This window comes from Carcharhinus amblyrhynchos, chromosome 1, assembly GCF_965287045.1.
Source record: "Carcharhinus amblyrhynchos chromosome 1, sCarAmb.v2.hapA, whole genome shotgun sequence".
NCBI classification, from domain to species: Eukaryota; Metazoa; Chordata; class Chondrichthyes; order Carcharhiniformes; family Carcharhinidae; genus Carcharhinus; species Carcharhinus amblyrhynchos.
The window spans coordinates 145,486,496-145,505,181 of NC_137324.1; the positions used below are offsets into that span (position 1 = coordinate 145,486,496).

Below are 18,686 nucleotides of genomic sequence, written 5' to 3' on the forward strand. Positions count from 1 at the left end.
ACCATTGCAGTATGAATGTAAGCTGACTTGTGATTAATAAATAAATTTTATGTAATCAAGCAGAGTCAGCCTGACTTCATGAAGGGAAAATCACGATTGCCAAATTTATTATTGAAATTCTTTAAGGTGGTAACGAGCAGGATTGATGAAGGGGAACCAGGAGATGTAATATGCTTAGATTTCAAAACAGCATTCAATAAGGCATTGCACAAAAAGCTGCTTAATCAGATGAGAGCCCATGGTGTTGGGGATGGTATATTAGCACAGATCAAAAAAATGGCAAACTAAATGCGGGATCGCTGAGCAGAACCTGATAGCCAAGTTCTGCATGCGTGAGGACGGCCTCAACCAGGACCTTGCGTTCATGTCACACTATCTGTAACCCCCATGACTTTCCTGGGCTTGCAAAATCTCACTAACTGTCCTGGCTAGAGACAATACACATCTCTTTAAACGGTGCTTAACACTCCCTCTGAAAGCTCGTGGCTTTGCTGCCAAATAAACCTGTTGGACTTTAACTTGGTGTTGTGAGACTTCTTACTGTGCTTACTCCAGTCCAACGCCCGCATCTCCATGTCATAATTAATGGAAGACAGAATTGGAATGAGAAGAATGGCATTTGCAGGATGGCAACCTCTAACTAGTGGAGAGCCTCAGGAATCAATGTTGGGGCAACAATTATTTACAATATATATTAATGATTTGGACAAGGGAGGTGAATGTACTATTGCCCATGTTTGCTGATGACACAAAAATAGGTGGGAAGGCAAGTGATGAGAATGACAAAATGAGTCTGCAAAGTGATATAGTAAATGGTCAAAAACTTGGCAGTTGGAATGTAATGTAGAAAATGTGAAGTTATTCACTTTGGTAGGAAAAATATAGGAGTTGAATATAATTTAAATAGAGAAAGCTGCAGCACAGAGGGACTTTGAGATCCTTGTGCATAATTCAGAAAAAGCTACCATGCAAGTTTGGCAGGTAATAGGGAAGGCAGATGGAATGTTGGCTATTATTTCCAAGGGAATGGAGTATAAAAGTAGGGAGACTGTTAAAACTATTCAAGACACTAATTAGACCATATCTGGAATACTTTGAACACTTTTGGTCTCCTCATCTAAAGAATGATATACTGACATTGGTGGCAGCCCAGAGAAGATTTACTAGATTGATCCATGATATGAAATATTTTTCTTATGAGGAGAGGTTGAATAGATTGAGCTTGTACTCAGTGACTTTAGAAGAATGAGGGGTGACTTTGAGGCACATAGGATTCTCGGGGCTTGACAGGTAGATACTGAGAGGTTCTTTCAGCTTGTAAGAAATCCTAGGCATTACCTTAGAGTGACGGGTTGCCCATTTAGGACAGAGATGAGAAGAAGTTTCTTCTGAGGGTAGTGAATCTGTGGAATTCTTTACCACAGAGAGCTGTAGAGGCTGGGTCGTTAAGTATGTTCAAGACTGCAATTATCAGTATTTTAATCAGTGAAAGAATCAAGGTTTAAAGGGATAAAGCAGGAAAGTGGAATTGAGGACTATATCAGATCATTCATGGTCTCAGTGAATGGCCGTGAGAACTTGATTGGCCAAATGACCTGCTTCTGCTCCTACATTTTATGGACAGCTCTAACACTCTAATCTCCAGGTTTTCTTTGATACGTGCAGTATGACCCAAACTACCTCCAAAGTGGTGGTGGCAGTTTAATTATGTAAATTATAAAGTTCCATGATATTTTTATGTGGCATTTAATTTTAAGAGCACATACAAGGGTTTCTTAGACTTTCTGAAATTTGCCATTGAAGCCAAAGTGAGAAGAGAATGATAATTCATGGAGCTTCTTCAAAGTTATATAAATATAGCAGTAAATAACCAGTGCGCGTATCTGCATTCTTAGCTACAACTGTGAATACTGTCTGTGCTGAAAAGTTAGTTCCTGCTTCTTGGAAATACTGAAACGCAATATCAGGATGGTTTGGTGCCTTGGCTGACTTCGACTTCAACTCGGGCAAGAGGGCATTTGACTCAGCAGCAATAGCAAGAGTCTGCTATGGAGAATCAGCAGAGGGAAATAACAGATAAACAAAATTGATACCCTGTATTTGGGACTATAATCTGCCCATTCTGTAATTGTCTAACTGTGAGCAGCAATCAAAACAACACTAATTTTGCAAAAACATTATTATTGTTGATTTAGATGGGAGAGGACAGGGCAAAATTATAATTGACTGCGTTGGTAGGGCTTGGCAGTTCTGTGTAAAAAAAAAAAAGCCATAACTTGTCCTACGTCATAATTTCCTGGAATGTAGTGCCATAATGAAGTACATCATAACCTGCACCACAGAAATGGTACATCTTTCGGGAAATTCTAGGCCATAATGTTTAATTCCCTAAATGTTACTGTTTGGGACAAAATGAGAAAGTCTAAGATATATTATGAAGTTAATCTATACCTAAACTATTTTTGATTTTGGCATTAGTGTGGGCGTAAGGTGTTCCTCCATGTGTGATTCTATTGACCCATCAAAAGCTTTTATTAAAATAAACTTTATTTAACAACACAGTTAAAATGTAATAAAAATAATTAGCATAACTTTTACTAACTGAAATATTAAACATGACAAGGTAGAATTCTGTTAGTTCCAATATAAGCAATATGCCCAAGCACGTGTAACCCCTCTTCAGAATCAGTTAGCAAGATTTACAAATTTAAATGAATTCCCAATCCTCCAGCATTTTTACCCCTCTGGACGGAGATACAGGGACACCTGTCTTCTGACTCTCAGACAGCAGCCTCCAAAGGAAAACCTGTCTTGAGCAGCTGAACTTTGGTGAAAGAGAGTGAGGGGGAGGGAGAAAACATCTTGTAGCCTTTGAAGACCACTGGAGAGCGATATCTGTTTCCTAGCAGATTGCCAGACTTTAACTAGAAGAAAGAAAGAGGAAAAGAGCTATTGCTCTGTTTAAATTCAAACTGAAACTGCCTGTTTTTTTCTCTCTATGAACCTAGCCCCACCCACACACATGATTTTCTTGTTAATCAGCCCAATCAGACCCTTCTTCTGAAACCCCAGACAACAACTCTAAGAATAACAATAATCCATCTGCAGTATCAGCAGGTCCTGTGCATTCGTGATTACTGAATCTTAAATTTGAACACCATGATCTGTTAGCATTATTAGCCTGAGATACATACAAGTTAACAAAAACATTCATTGTAAAATGATGTGCAATCTGCTTATTGCAATGACTTATGGAAGCAAAACATTTGGACATGGCTGTTTCTGAGTAGCATAGAATAAACCAATTAATTTACAATCATGTCGATGTAAGCTGTACTGTTGTAATTAATTGCTGTTACCACTTTAATCACTCCTAACATTGAAATGAGGAAATCAGCCAGCAGGTTTAGAAATGCCCTATAGTTTTAATTGTAGGGCTGAATAGCTTACTTAATATGTTATATTGATCAAATGTTTATCATGTGACTTTACCTAATGTTGCATTCTTGCTGGTGGCAGTGTGGTGTTGGCTGCAAACCGTTTCAATTTGTGGGCTGAAAAAATGTTTGGCATACATTGTCAAAACAAATAGATTATCAAAAGAATGTTGTTTGTACGCTGATTTTTTAGCACTTCATGTACACTGTGCTATAGTTTGGAAGATGTGCAACTGAGAAGGAAACTAGAATATATGAAGTGAATATTCAAGAAATGTATGGAATCTGAAATTTAGAGCTAGAAGTGATTGTTATTTGAAGTTTTCCATATAATTTTCCCTTCTCAGAAACCCGCCATCCTTTTCTCTGAGATGAACTGCATATCCTTAATACAAATTTAAAAATTGCCAGAGACATTGCTCTTGACCGTTGATTCAGCAAATTCACCAGTGATGGCCTCAAACAGCAGGTGCTGAGGATTTTAGAAGCTTGTCTTAATTATGGCTTATTTTATTCAAGTAGCTTCTCGTTTATTTGAAGGTGGACTACATGGATGAAAATGAGGAATATTTTCAGCGGCAAGCTTCTCATAGACAGTCTCGTAGGCGATTTAAAAAAATTAACCAGAAAGGAGAGCGGCAAACAATCATCGATACTGTGGATCCTTATCCAGTGGGAAAGCCACCATTACCAAGAGGATATCACACAGTGAGTCTGTGATTAACTTTATTCAGTAGTCTTTTTTCTTGAGTTAATTGTTAACGTATACTGTTACGTGGAATATTAAAAAGTTGATGAAAGCAAATTTCTGTTAGAGTGATGTCTCTGGCACATTTGCTAAGCACATTGTTTTTCCATGTTTCATGGTGGTGCATGAATTGAACCAGTTTGATAAGTATAGAAATAATACCTTTGTAAGTTGATTGTGAGATTCCTTATGAAATGAGTTGAGATTTCCTGACAACAGTAAGCATTTGATATGACTCTGAATATGTCTGTTCCGATATTACCCCAGTTTCTGAATCATAAACAGATAGATAATTGTTGACACCAATGGAACCAAAGCATAGCATGAGCTACTGATTTCTGGAGAAGGGAGAGAAAAGTTGGTGAGGTTGGTGAAGATTTTGCAAACAAACCAGATTTTGCCAGGCTTTGGCAAACAAACTTGATCTTGATCATCTCCAGTGTGCTATGATATGCTTCACATGTGCTTTTGAGTGAGAAAGTAATATTAGAGTAACAGTACTCTCCATCTTGTGAACAAAGAAGAAAGAAAATTACGGCACAGGAACAGGCCCTTCGGCCCTCCAAGTCTGCACCATCCATGCTGCCCGACTGAATTAAAACCCTCTCTTCCCATCCTATTTATGTATTTGTCAAGGCGCCCCTTAAAAGTCACTAATGTATCTGCTTACACTACCTCCCCTGGCAGCGAGTTCCAGGCACCCATCACCTTCTGTGTAAAAAAAAAAACTTGCTTCGTACATCTCCTTTAAACCTTGCGCCTTAAACCTATGCCTCCTAGTAATTGACTCTTCCACCCTGGGAAAAAACTTCTGACTATCCACTCTGTCCATGCCCCTTATAATCTTGTAGACTTCTATCATCCCTCAACCTTCATCATTCCAATGAGAACAAACCAAATTTCTCCAACCTCTCTTCATAGTTAGTGCCCTCCATACCATGAAGCACCCTGGTAAATCTTTTCTGTACTCTCTCCAAAGCCTCCACATCCTTCTGGTAGTGTGGTGACTTGAATTGAACACTATATTTCAAGTGCAGCCTAAGTAAGGTTCGATAAAGCTGCAACATGATTTGCCAGTTTTTAAAATCAGTGCCCCATCCGACTACCTTCCCCACCTGCGTTGCCACTTTCAGTGACCTGTGGACCTGTACACCCAGATCCCTTTGCCTATCAATACTTTTAAGGGTTCTGCCTTTTACTGCATATATTTATTAGAACTTCTGAAATGCTTTACCTCACATTTATCCGAATTGAACTCCATCTGCCATCTCTCAGCCCAAGTCTCCAACTGTTCTATATCCTGCTGTTTCCTCATCGCTATCCACAAATCCGCCAACCTTTGTACCATCGCAAACTTAGTAATCAATCCAGTTACATTTTCCTCCAAATCATTTATATATATTACAAACAGCAGAAGTCCCAAGACTGATCCCTGAGGAATGTCACTTGTCACAGCCCTCAATTCAGAAACACACCCTTCCACTGCTATCCTCTGTCTTCTATGACCAAGCCAGTTTTGTATCCACCTTGCCAGCTCCCATGCAACATCACCTTCTGCACCAGTCTGCTTTGAGGAACCTTGTCAAAGGCCCTACTGAAATCCATGAAGACAACGTCTACTGCCCTACCCTCATCAATCATTTTCATCACTTCCTTGAAAAACTCAGATCAAGTTAATGAGGCATAATCTCCCTTTCACAAAATCATGTTGCCTCTTGCTAATACATCCTGTTATTTCCAAACGAGACTAAATCCTGTCTCGAAGAATCCGCTCCAATAATTTCGTGACTTCTGACTTCTGTATATTTAGTTGTGTGCAATTATAAAGTGGCAAGGCAAAGACAGTGGAAAAATTTAATCAGAAACATTAATAGAGAGCTGACATCATTAATTTGTAAGATAATGGCCAGAATTTTCAGCTATTCACGCCCCACTGCTGCTGTCAGCAAGGACGGAGAATTTGGAGCTCAGCCAAATCGCTGTTTATGCATTGGGACCAGAGAATCCTGCTGACATGAACAGCTGGAGAATCTCGCCCAGTACATCCATTTTGTAGTCCATGTATCCTGTTGTTGAAAGGTCAGATGCGTGGAGGATAAACACTGGTATGGTTGTTGGACCAGGTGGCCTGTTGTTGTGCAGTAAAATCCTTGTTAAAAGGGTATGCTTCCAAATGACCTCCAATTCTGCTCTGTGTTGTACAAAATGACCTTACTGGTTTTCTGTCATCAGAACATTGCTGCATGAGGTTAGGAACTCGGCAGAGTGCAGGATTGAATTCTGATTTCCTCATTACTCTTTAATCCTTGAGTATTATGCTTAACTACAGTTATAGCACTATTTGATTTCATGATGTTTCCACCTTGATTGAAAATAACTAGGTGCTCTGGGATTAAGTACAGTAGTAAGAAGTCTCACAACACCAGGTTAAATTCCAACAGGTTTGTTTGGTAGCACAAGCTTTCAGAGCGATGCTCCTTCATCAGGTGAGTGGGAGCTGTATTCACAAACTCAGTTTACAAGATAATAGTTGGAATGCAAGTCTTTATAGGTAATCAAGCCTTAAAGGTACAAACAATGTGAGTGGAGAGAGGGTTAAGCACTGGTGAAAGAGTATGTATTGTCTCCAGCTAGGGCAGTTAGTGAGATTTCGCAAGCCCAGGCAAGTCATGGGGGTTATAGATAGTGTGCCATGAACCCAAGATCCCGGTTGAGACCGTCCTCGTGTATGGAATTTGGCTATCAGTTTCTCCTCAGCCATTCTGCATTGTCATGTGTCGTGAAGGCTGCCTTGGAGAACGCTTACCCAAAGATCAGAGGCTGAATGCCCTGTTCTGCTGAAGTGTTCCCCAACAGAAAGAGAATGCTCCTGCCTGGTGACCATCGAGTGGTGTTCATTCATCTGTTGTTGTAGCGTCTGCATGGTCTTCCCAATGTTTCATGCCTTGGGATATCCTTTCTTGCAGCGTATCAAGTAGACAATATTGGCCGAGTTGTAAGAGTATGTACCATGTACCTAGTGGATGGGGTTCTCACATGAGATGATGGATGACCTCAACTAGAATCTTGGGTTCATTTCACACTATCTGTAACCCCCATGACTTGCCTGAGCTGGCAAAATCTCACTAACTGTTCTGACTGGAGACAATGCACATCTCTTTAACCTGTGCTTAACGCTGTCTCCACTCATATTATTTGTACCTTTAATAGAACATAGAACAGAGAACATTACAGCACAGTACAGGCCTGTCGGCCCTTGATTTTGCGCCGACCAGTGAAGCCAATCTAAAGTCCATCTAACATACACTATTCCAATATTATTCATATGTTTATCCAATGACCATTTAAATGTCCTTAATGTTGGTGAATCCACTACTGTTTCAAGCAGGGCATTCCATACCCTTACTACCCTCTGAGTAAAGAACCTACCTCTGACATCTGTCCTACATCTATCACCCCTCAATTTAAAGCTATGTCCCCTTGTGCTGGCCATCTCCATCCGAGGATAAAGGCTCTCACTGTCCACCCTATCTAATCGTCTGATCATCTTATATGCCTCATTAAGTGACTTCATAACCTTCTTCTCTCTAATGAAAACAGCCTCAGCCTTTCCTCATAAGACCTTCCCACCATACCAGGCAACATCCTGGTAAATCTCCTCTGCACCCTTTCCAATGCTTCCACATCCTTCCTATAATGCAGTGACCAGAACTGTACACAGTACTTCAAGTGCAGCAGCACCAGAATTTTATACAGCTGCAACATGACCTCATGGCCCCTAAACTCAATCCCTCTACCAGTGAAACCTAACACACCGTACACCACCTTAACTCTACCAACCTGGGTGCCATCTTTTAGGGATCTATGCACATGAATACCGATTTCTCTGCTCAACCACATTACCAATTAACTTACCATTAGCCCAGTACTCTGTATTCCTGTTACTCCGTCCAAAGTGCATCACTTCACACTTTTCCGCATTAAACTCCGTTTGCCACCTCTCAGCCCAGCTCTGCAGCTTATCTGTGTTTCTCTGTAACCTGCAACATCCTTCTGCACTGTCTACAACTCCACCGACTTTAGTGTCATCCGCAAATTTACTAACCCATCCTTCACGCCCTCATCCAGGTCATTTATAAAAATGACAAATAGCAGTGGCCCCAAAACAGATCCTTGCAGTATACCACTAGAAATTGAACTCCAGGATGAACATTTCCCTTCAACCACCACCCTCTGTCTTCTTGCAGCTGGCCAATTTCTGATCCAAGCCACTAAATCACCCTCAATTCCATGCCTCCGTATCTTCTGCAAAAGTTTACCATAGGGAACCGTATCAAAGACATGAGGACTTGACTACCTGTAAAGACTTGCATTCCCACCATTATCCTGTAAATTGAGTTTGTGTCTTTATATGCCCTGTTTGTGAACACAACTCCCACTCACCTGATGAACAAGCAGCACTCCGAAAGCTTGTGGCTTGTGCTACCAAATAAACCTGTTGGACTTTAACCTGGTGTTGTGAGACTTCATAATGTGCTGGCATCTCCACATCATTAAGTACAATGCCAAAAACAGTGACCAACATGCTTTGCATAACACTTCAACTTTGAAAGCATTAACAGGAGAATGACTAATTGCATTAACTAAATCTCACTCAGTAAAGAAAAATCATTTTGAACTGAAATCAGAATTATGCTGCCTTTTTTCAAAAGAAAAGACCCTCCTTTTTTCAGATTTAGGTGAAATGGTGGCTTTCAATTGCTGAGCAACATTAGTTGTTTTAAAATTAAACATTTAATCAGCTGTCACAATTTTGCCTGTCTTTTACCTTAAAATTATAATGGTGCTGGTATATTTAATTCATCTACTGATTGTGGGTGAGTGATAATATATCTGGTATTCTGCAGGTACATTTCTAAAACCTTAGTCTGTGTTGGGCCTTTAATTCTATCACCAGGATAAATGAGACATTTAGCAATGTAGATGCAACAACAATTATCTTAATGTTGCCTTCCCTTTCTCTGAGCTACAGGGTTATTAGATGTGAAAGTTTTTAACTGCTATGCTTAATGGGCTCCAGTCCCTTTTTGGATTATATTTGCTTATTGTAATAAATTTACTTTTTCAAGACCAATTTATTTAGAGTACAAGAAAAGTGAGTAAAATATAGCATTGAAGTTGCATGCTTCAACTACTATTTAATCTATGGCATGGCACACAGCATATTTTGATATGGTATGGTTTTAAAATTTTTATTCGTGTCCAAATATTTAGGACCCTTTGTCATCTTTTTGTAAATATGATGGGTCTTTTGCATACATTGACAAGATAATGTTTTGAATAAGCACAAGACAAATGTATCCTCGTGCTTTTCCAGTTAAAAAGATACAGTTCCAAGATAGTAAGACACAATTCATATTTTGTGTCAGCTTAGAAGAAAGACTTCAAACATTGACTGTTTTAGGCATGTATACTCATTCATCGTGGTTTTAGTTACAAAACAAGCTTTCTATGAGAAGTGCAGATTAATTTTAATTTGACCCAGAGCAAAGAAGGTACATCATGACAATCTAGATAGCCTAAGTAACTAATGCCAAATACGTGAATGAGAGAAAAGCAACTGCCAGTCAGCCATTCGTTACAACTATGAAATAAGTGAACATAAGTGGCTTTCAATTTCTTTTTAAATAAGATTTTTCCAAAATCTGTGCATGTGATTCTATAAAATGTCAACTTGTGCATGATCTTTTGGACTGTAGGAACTGCTTAGATATTATTGTACATTTATTGAAATTAGCACAGCAGTGCACGAGTCATTTTAATTATGCAAGTGTAAACTGTGTACCATTTTAATAGTTTTTTTGTTTTCTCAATACATAACCTGAGAAAGATAACCAACAAACTCTTAAAAATTTGTTTTACTAGCTTTATTTATTTCTTGGTGCAGATTACTTAGCTTTACTTTTGTTTTAAACTTTTGTACATTAGGTTGATAATTGAACAAAACAATGCAGGCTGTTCTGATACCACAATATCAGTTAAAATGTAATCCTTTAGCCTGTCCTGTAGTGGTGTAGGGCACACTTTTAGCTTTGCAACACAAAAATCAGGCTTTGTTTGGTTCAACTCCTAGTGTTCAAAGATGTGTAGGTTAGGTAGATTAGCCATGGTAAATGTGAGGGGTTATGGGAAAGGGTAGGGGGGAGGGCCTCTATAAGATACTCTATTACTGGGATGGCGCAGATTCAATGGGCCTAATGGCCGCCTCTTTCTGCACAATAGGGACTCTATGAGTTAGAACTATCAGCAAAACCCCTTGTTTAATTCTTCCTCATTTGCATATCTATGCTTTCCCTAGGTGCAACTATGCTATTCACTTCAACCACTATCTCTGGTTGAGAGTTCTATATTCCACACCTCAGTGGGTAAAGAAGTCCCTTCCAAATTCCCGCTTTGATTTCTTGGTGGCTACATATTTATTGATGGTCCAGTTTTGCTCTTCCTGCCAAAGGACCAAATCTTCAGAGGAGTGACAATCAGTATTGGATTGCCACTTCACTCCAATTTACTTACCTGCATTGCAATTCAATGTTTTTTGCCCAGACTTCTGAACCGGCCTGCCCTCGAATGCGGAGTATACCTGTTTGGGAGTTCTTCCTTCATGGTGGGGAGTGGTCGGGGAATAGGTTGGTCAGGTAGTCATGGTAGTCCACAGGTGAGGATTAGTTTCAATCCTTCTAACTTTTCCTGGGTTACTAATCTGGTAATTGAGTCCGAAACATCCAAATGCTCCAATTCTAACTCTGTTTCAGAGGATTCCAGATGCAAGGTAATTGCCCAACAGAAGTTGAAACTTCCTGTAACATCCACAAAAATCTTTTCAAACATGGTATTCCTTTCGTAAATCCATATTTGTTTTGTTCAGTCATGTGATTTTCTAAGTGTACCTTATCACTCCTTTAATAATCAATTGTAGAATTTTCCTGAAAATTAATGTCAGGCTATCTCACCTTTTAGTTCCTATTTTCTTTTCTCCTTTCTTGAACAGCCACGTTACATTTGGCACCTTCCAATTTGTGAGGACTGTTGCAGGATCTAAGGAATTTTGGAAGATTGCAACCATTGTCTTCACTATCTCTGCAATCTTTTTTGGGACCTTAATATCTGGGCCACTATGTCCAGATGACTCAGCAGCTTAATTTCCATTTATTTCTCCAGTTCATTTACTTTATCAGTATTAATTACTCTTGTTTTCCACTCTTGTTGAACTCTTAGTTCTTCACTACCCTGTGAAGGAAGACTCAAAAGTATTTGTCTAATGTTTGACGTTTCCTTGTTCTCCACTATAATTTTTCCTGTCTCAGCCTTGAAGGAATCTACATCTACTCTGTTCCTTTTTATATTCTTGTAGAAGCTGTTACATTTTTAAAAATTTCTTCTTAGTTTGCTCGTATCATATTTTATCCTTTTTTCTGTCATTCTTTGCTTTTTTCTAAAACCCTTCTGTTAATCTTTGCTGGTTTCTAAAACCCTCTCTACACTGGATCCTCTTGACTATATTGAAAGCCTCTTATTTTAATCTAATAATATGTTTAACCTCTTTAGTTAGCCACAGACAAGTCACTTTTTCTTCAAATTGTTTCTCAATGGAATATACATCTGTGGAGAATTATAAGATATTTCTTTAAGTGTTCACCATTGTTCATCAATCCTCATACCTTTTAATTAAATGTCCCAACCTTAGTGCCCCTCAAAGCTGTGTACTTAGTTTTATTAAAGTTTTATGCTTATTTCAAGCTTGCATACAACATTTTTGAGCTTGGTGAAATCGCTCCTATTGTGATAATGCTTTCCCAGAGGATCCCTTACCATGTGATTACAAATTAACTCTGTCTCAATGGACAATACATGGTCTAAAATTACCTTTTCTTTGGTAAATCCCACAATGTATTGCTGTAGGAAACTGTCTCAAATGCATCCTATGAACTTGTGTTCCAAAATACTTCTGTCAGTTTGATTCTCCTGCCAACATGAAGATTAAATCTCGTTCCCTGATCATAGCAATTTTTTAACCACCTTTGAATCCTCCACCATAAACAACCTGTGGGTTACCATTGACCAGAAACTTAACTTGACAGGCGTATAAATAAAGTGATTGCCAGAATGGCTGAGAACTTGCAGCTCCAGACTTCATTAGAACCTTGGTCTAAACATGGAATAAAAGCATTGAATTCTAGAAGTGGGATTAAAATGACTAACCTTGACCTCATGGAAAGCAGCTGGCTCAGACAGGGTACCCGGACGAGCACTCAGGTTCTGCAGGAACCAGCTGGCTGGGGTATTCACAGACATCGTAGACATCATCAACTTCTGTATATACCCACTTGAGGTCCTTACCTGCTTCAAGAAGATGACCATCATCCCAGAACCAAAGAAAAGCCAAGCAGTGAGCCTAATTACTATCATTTGGTGGCTCTGACATCCATCATTATAAAGTGCTTCGAAAGGTTAGCCATGGCACAAATCAATTTCTGCTTCCCAGACTGCCTGGATCCACTACAGTTCGTGCCTATTGCCACAACAAGTCCACAGTGAACGTGATTTCCCTGGCCCTACACTCAACCCTGGAACGCCTAGATAACAAAGACACCTATGTCAGATTTGTATTCATAGACCACAGCTCAGCCTTTAACACCATTATTCATACGAGACTCATCTCCAAACTTCGTGGCCTGTGGCTCGGCTCCTCCCTTTGCAACTGGCTGCTAGACTTCCTAACCCAGAGACTCCTCCAGTAAGGATAGGCAACAACACCTCCTTCATAATCATCCTCAACATTTGGTGTGCCGAAAGGCTGTGTCCTCAGCTCCTTACTATATTCCTTATACGCTTCTAACTGCATGGCCAAATTCCGCTCCAACTCGATTTTCAAGTTTGCTAATGACAGCACCCTTGTGGGTCAGATCTCAAACAGTGACGAAACACAGGACAGGAAAAAGATAGAGAACCTGGTGAACTGGTGCGATGACAATTTATCCTTCAAAGTCAACAAATGAAGGAGATGGTCATCGACTTCAGGAAGTATAGTGGAGGGCATGCCCCAGTCTACATCATTGGAGCGAAGTAGAAATGGCCAAGAGCTTCAAATTTTTAGATGTCCAGATCACCAACAACTTGTCTTGATCCTTCCATTCAGATGCTATAATTAAGAAAGTCCACCAGCGCCTCTACTTTCTCAGGAGACTGAGGAAATTTGACATGTCCAGTACAACTCTCACCAACGTCTAAAGATGCACCATAGAAAGCATTCTTTCTGGTTGTATCACAGCTTGGTATGGCTCCTGCTCTGCCCAAGATCGCAATAAACTACAAAAGGTTGTGAATGAAGCTCAGTCCATCACTCAAATCAGTCTCCAATCCATTGACACTGTCTATATTTCCTGTTGCCGTAGCAAAATAATCAAGGACCCTCGTACCTCAGACATACTTTCTTCCACCTTCTTTCTTTGGGGAAAAGATACAAAATTCTGAGATCACGTACCAACCAACTCAAGAACAGCTTCTTCCCTGCTGCCATCGGACTTTTGAATATACCTACCTCGCATTAAGTTGACCTTTCTCTACACCCTAACTGTAACATTACATTTTTCACTCTCCTCTAAGTACGATATGCTTTGTCTGTGTAGCGCGCAAAAAAACAGTATTTTTCATGGTGCAGTAATACCTGTGACAATAATAAATCAAATCAAATCAAAAAAGGCATGCTGTAACAAAATTGAAGTCTATGGAAATTAGGAAAAACTCTTCACAGACGTTTCAAAGCAAGATGGTTGTTGGGAGTTCAAGCATCTCAATCCCAGGACATCACTCGATTATTCCTCAGGTTGTTATTCAGTTTGCAGATTGAAGATGGCTGGACCAATGAGTAGTTTGTCTCCTATCGTTTACAAGGGGCAAGTAAGGGAATGTGGTGGAATATTTCCACTTCTTGAATGACTGCAGCTCCAACACCTATGTTAGGACAAAGCAGCACACTTGACTGGCACATCATCCACCACGTTATGTATTCTTTTCCTCTACCACTAGCAAAATGTGGCACTGATATATGGCAACTATAAGACGTACTGCAGCAAGTTGCCAAGGCTCCTTTGACACCACACTCCAAACCGTGGGCAGCATTGTGGCACAGTGGTTGGTTTGGGTCACTGTGTGGATTCTGCATGTTCTCCCCAAGTCTGCATGGGTTTCCTGGGTTCCTTTTTGGAGTTCTGTGACTTTGAGTGATTAACAGTGGGGTGCTCTTTCTGATTTAGGATTGTTAAGCCTAATTATAACCCCCCTTGCCACCTTTTTAAGATCTGTTAACTTTGCACAAGCTGGGGATCAATCCAGGAACCCTGATGTTCTCTGTGGCTCAGCTGCCTCTGGGTAAAATAGCTAAATCATTGGGGAACTCTCTATCTTTTAATAAATTATATTTGAGTTTTTTGTGGTTATTTGTGAATCAAGATTTGTTTTTACCTGTTTTAATATGCTGTGGATTATTAGCCTCTCAAGCATCCAATTGTTAATGGATTGGAATTCTAGGAAACTCTTATTTTTATCTCCAATCTTCTTCAACTATGGTTAAACCTTTTCCATATTTAGATGTGGCATAATTTATACTGCAACAAATATAATTGTAACCACCCACCAATCGTTCAGTTGCAATGTAACAGAATGAATGCAGAGCTATGTGATACTGTTAATGTTTTATAGATGGTGAAAATGTCAGAACTATTGGAAGCATTGTGAGCTGTAATTTTTCTTTAACTCGGAGGTTGGGTAAGATCAACTTGTTATCATCAGTTAGTTTCTAAACATTATGTGACTAGTTTAATGAATGGAAGGGATATTGTAATTGCAAAGTAGAATTCTGGAAAGGGAGATCTTGTTCACTTTGTCCTTGAATTTGTTGTTTTTACATAAATATATATTAAAAATAAAAAATTGATTCTCCTGATTGGATGTTTCATGGCTTGCTCTTTATATCGAGCACTTTTATTGATCATTTACGGAATCTGGTCTCGCTGACTGGGCCAGTGTTTATTGTCCGTCCCTAGTTGCTCTTAAGATGGTAGTGAGTTGCCTCCTTGAACTGTTGCAGGCCCTGACGTGTAGAAATACTGTTAGTGCCATTAGAGGTAGTTGCAGGATTTTTGGCCCAGAGACAGTGAAGGAACAGTGATATGTTACCAAGTCAGGATGGTGAGTGACTTAGAGGGTACTTCCAGGTGGTGCTATTTCCAATTACCTGCTATCCTTGGCATTCTAGATGATAGAGATCATGGGTTTGGATGGTGCGACATAAGGATTCTTGGTTAGTTCCCGATGGAACACACTTCTGCCTCTGTTTGTTGGTGGTGGAGAGAGTGAATGTTGATGGATGAGTTATCAATCAAGCAGGCTGCTTTGTCCTGGATGGTGTTGCATTTCTTGTGTGCAGTTGGCGCTGCATTTGTCCAGGCAAGTTGAGAATAATCCATCGCACTTATGCCTTATAAATGGTTGTAACGTTCTGGGGAGTCAAGAAGTTAGTTGCTCACTGCAGGATCCCTAGCCTCTGACCTGCTGTTGTACCCACAGTATTTTAATGGCTTAATTCTGTTCGATTTCATTTTGCAATATAGAGTCTGATCAAATGACTTATCATGTTTAAATTTTTTTTTATTGCAAGTATTAACTGCATGTTGTGGGATTTAAAATATGTACTTATGTCCGTAGTTTCATGGAAAATGTGGATTAGTGTCATTATATGTTATGGCAGGGGATGGGCATTTTCGTCAAGCATTTTGGAGGAGAAACAAGGTGTGAAAGGAACTAGGAGAAATACTAGCACAAGAGTAAACAGTACTTCACAAATAGGAAGGGTCAGGTGGGATAAATGCAAATATAACATGGGTTTGGAGGGCATATGAATGAATGCAAAGTGCATGGTAAATTTGGTTGCTGAGCTACTGATGCAAGTCCCCACAAGGGGACAATTAATTAGTGACAATAACAGATACCTACTCACTCGAAGATAAGCAGATTGGGGATATAATATTTGTGTCCATTTGTTAAGGAATGAAAATTCCCTCTAGTTAAATTTGGGACAAAGGTGGAGACCATTGTTTTTGGCCCCCACCCTAAGCTTCAATTCCTAAACCAGATTTTGCATCACTGGTGTTTCATTTGACTTTTAGGTGAGACTCCAACCACATCATCGCAGCATCACTAAGCCTGCCTATTTCCACCTTTTGTAACATTGCCTGACTTCACCTCATCTCAGCTCATTTCTTGCTAAAACCCCCATTTCATGCTTTTTTTAATGAATATTTAATTTTATAATTCGTAAATTTAAAAGTTTTTTGTTTTGAATTTTTAAATCTAAGATAAATGAGAAAAACCTGAGTTTCGTAATGGAGTGAGTTGGTGAGATTGCAGTTAGAAAAGTTGTAGCCAAAGAGACCATTCAACCCATCATGTCTGCACTGCCAAAAAAAGAGACAGAAAGCTGCTCAGTTGAGCCCATTGAAGATAAAAGTTAGTCATCTGGGTCCCCAAATCAAAATGATATTTTGAAGTCTTGTTTTACAATGTTTCTTGACTCTCCTTGTGACATTTTATTATATTGAAGGTGGTATACAAATCAAGTTGTTAATATGGTTGATATATTTTACACTTTGACATTGGGTACCATGTAATAGACGCTTGACTATAATTAACAAGTGGAGTCAGGCAACCAGGAACAGAATAGATAATAAACTGACAACAAATCAGTACAGGTTAAATAAAAAGTAAGTTCACTTTTTGTAGCTGAATATTTGTGCCTCCAAACTTTAAACTTTTCTTTATTTTCCTCATCACAGATTTTCATTTGAAGTATTCTGGCCAAAACCATATGCTGTACTAGAATGTACTAATGCTTATATGCATCTCTGCATTATCTGTGTATGTTATGAAATAAACTATTTTAGATTAGGAATAGAACAGCTGCAAATGTGTTCTCATATTAGCAGCCATTAGTACAAGACGATTGAGGAAACTAAATACAAGGGCAAGTTAAGGTGCTTTATCATTAATTATCATTCAGTCTAGTTTTGAGGGAGTTACCTCCATGAAACTAATCTCCCTCACTGGTATTTGTTCAAATTATTGATACTTGACTCTGCATATCAGAGACCACTGTAAATGATTTCTAGTCGGCCAAGTTTAAAAATCCATGCGTTCTGTTAGTCACTGCCATGGGCTTGAGAAAATTACACGAAAATACTACATGAAATAAATTTTAATTGAAAGCAAACTTTACATTTCCTGTAGAAAAACAGAAAAATGCTGGAAAAACTCAGCAGACCTGGCAGTGTCTGTGGAGAGAGAAAAAGTTCACATTTTGAATCAATATGACTGCAGAGTGATGTGGATTCAAAAAGTTAACTGTTTCTATCACCACAGATACTGCCAGACTGGCTGAACGTTTCCAACATTTTTCGGTTTATAAATTCAGATTTTCAGCATCCACACTATTTTGCACTTATTTCCTTTCATTTGAGAGGATAGTTTGCAGATGTTTTCAGTAGTATGCATCATGGCACTATTTTGTATCTTGACTCTGGTATCTAGGTAAACAGAATCAGCTTATTATGTTTAGTGAATTTAGAGTGAAGGAGCCAAATTCAGTGACTGATTGTACAGATTATGTAGGCTGCTCCAAGTGCTTCACAGCCACTGAGGTACTTTTGAAGTCTCCGTTGCAAAAAGGAAATTAGTAAAAATATAAAGTCTAATAATTAGTGTTCCTGTATAAGAACATAAGAACATAAGAAATAGGAGCAGGAGTAGGCCATCCAGCCCTTCGAGCCTGCCCCGCCATTCAATAAGATCATGGCTGATCTGTCGCTGCTCAGTTCCACTTTCCCGCCCTCTCCCCATAACCCTTAATCCCCTCTCCTATCAAAAACCCATCAACCCGCGTCTTAAAAATATTTAGCGAGGCAGCCTCCACCACTTCAACGGGCAGAGAATTCCAGAGATTCACCACCCTTTGAGTGAAGAAGTTCCTCCTCAACTCCGTTCTAAACCGCCCTCCTTTTATCTTGAGGCTGTGCCCCCTAGTCCTACTGTCTTTTTTGAGCGGGAAGAGTCTTTCCACCTCTATCCTATCCATACCATTCATCATCTTGTATGTCTCAATGAGATCTCCCCTCATTCTTCTAAACTCTAACGAGTACAAGCCCAGTTTATTCAGCCTCTCCTCATAGCTCAACCCCCTCAACTCCGGTATCAGCCTAGTAAACCTCCTCTGCACTCCCTCCAAGGCCAAAATATCTTTGCGCAGGTGCGGCGCCCAAAACTGCACACAGTACTCCAGCTGCGGCCTAACCAATGTTCTATACAGCTGCAGCAAGACCTCCCTACTTTTATATTCAATCCCCCTCGCTATGAAGGCCAGCGTCCCATTCGCCTTCCTGACCACCTGCTGC

General features: G+C 39.5%; 1 protein-coding gene across 6 annotated transcripts in view; it reads left to right on the top strand.

The window, feature by feature from the left end:
- Positions 1-18,686, top strand: part of rapgef2b (Rap guanine nucleotide exchange factor 2b) — a 438,644-nt gene that overhangs the window by 191,170 nt on the left and 228,788 nt on the right. For 4 of the 6 annotated variants that reach the window (XM_080193478.1, XM_080193477.1, XM_080193480.1 and 1 more), the window contains exon 6: positions 3,960-4,145. In XM_080193478.1, the coding sequence (XP_080049604.1) occupies positions 3,960-4,145 (186 nt within the window). The remainder of the gene's footprint in view (positions 1-3,959; positions 4,146-18,686) is intronic. The other 2 variants (XM_080193476.1, XM_080193481.1) reach the window with 1 other exon arrangement.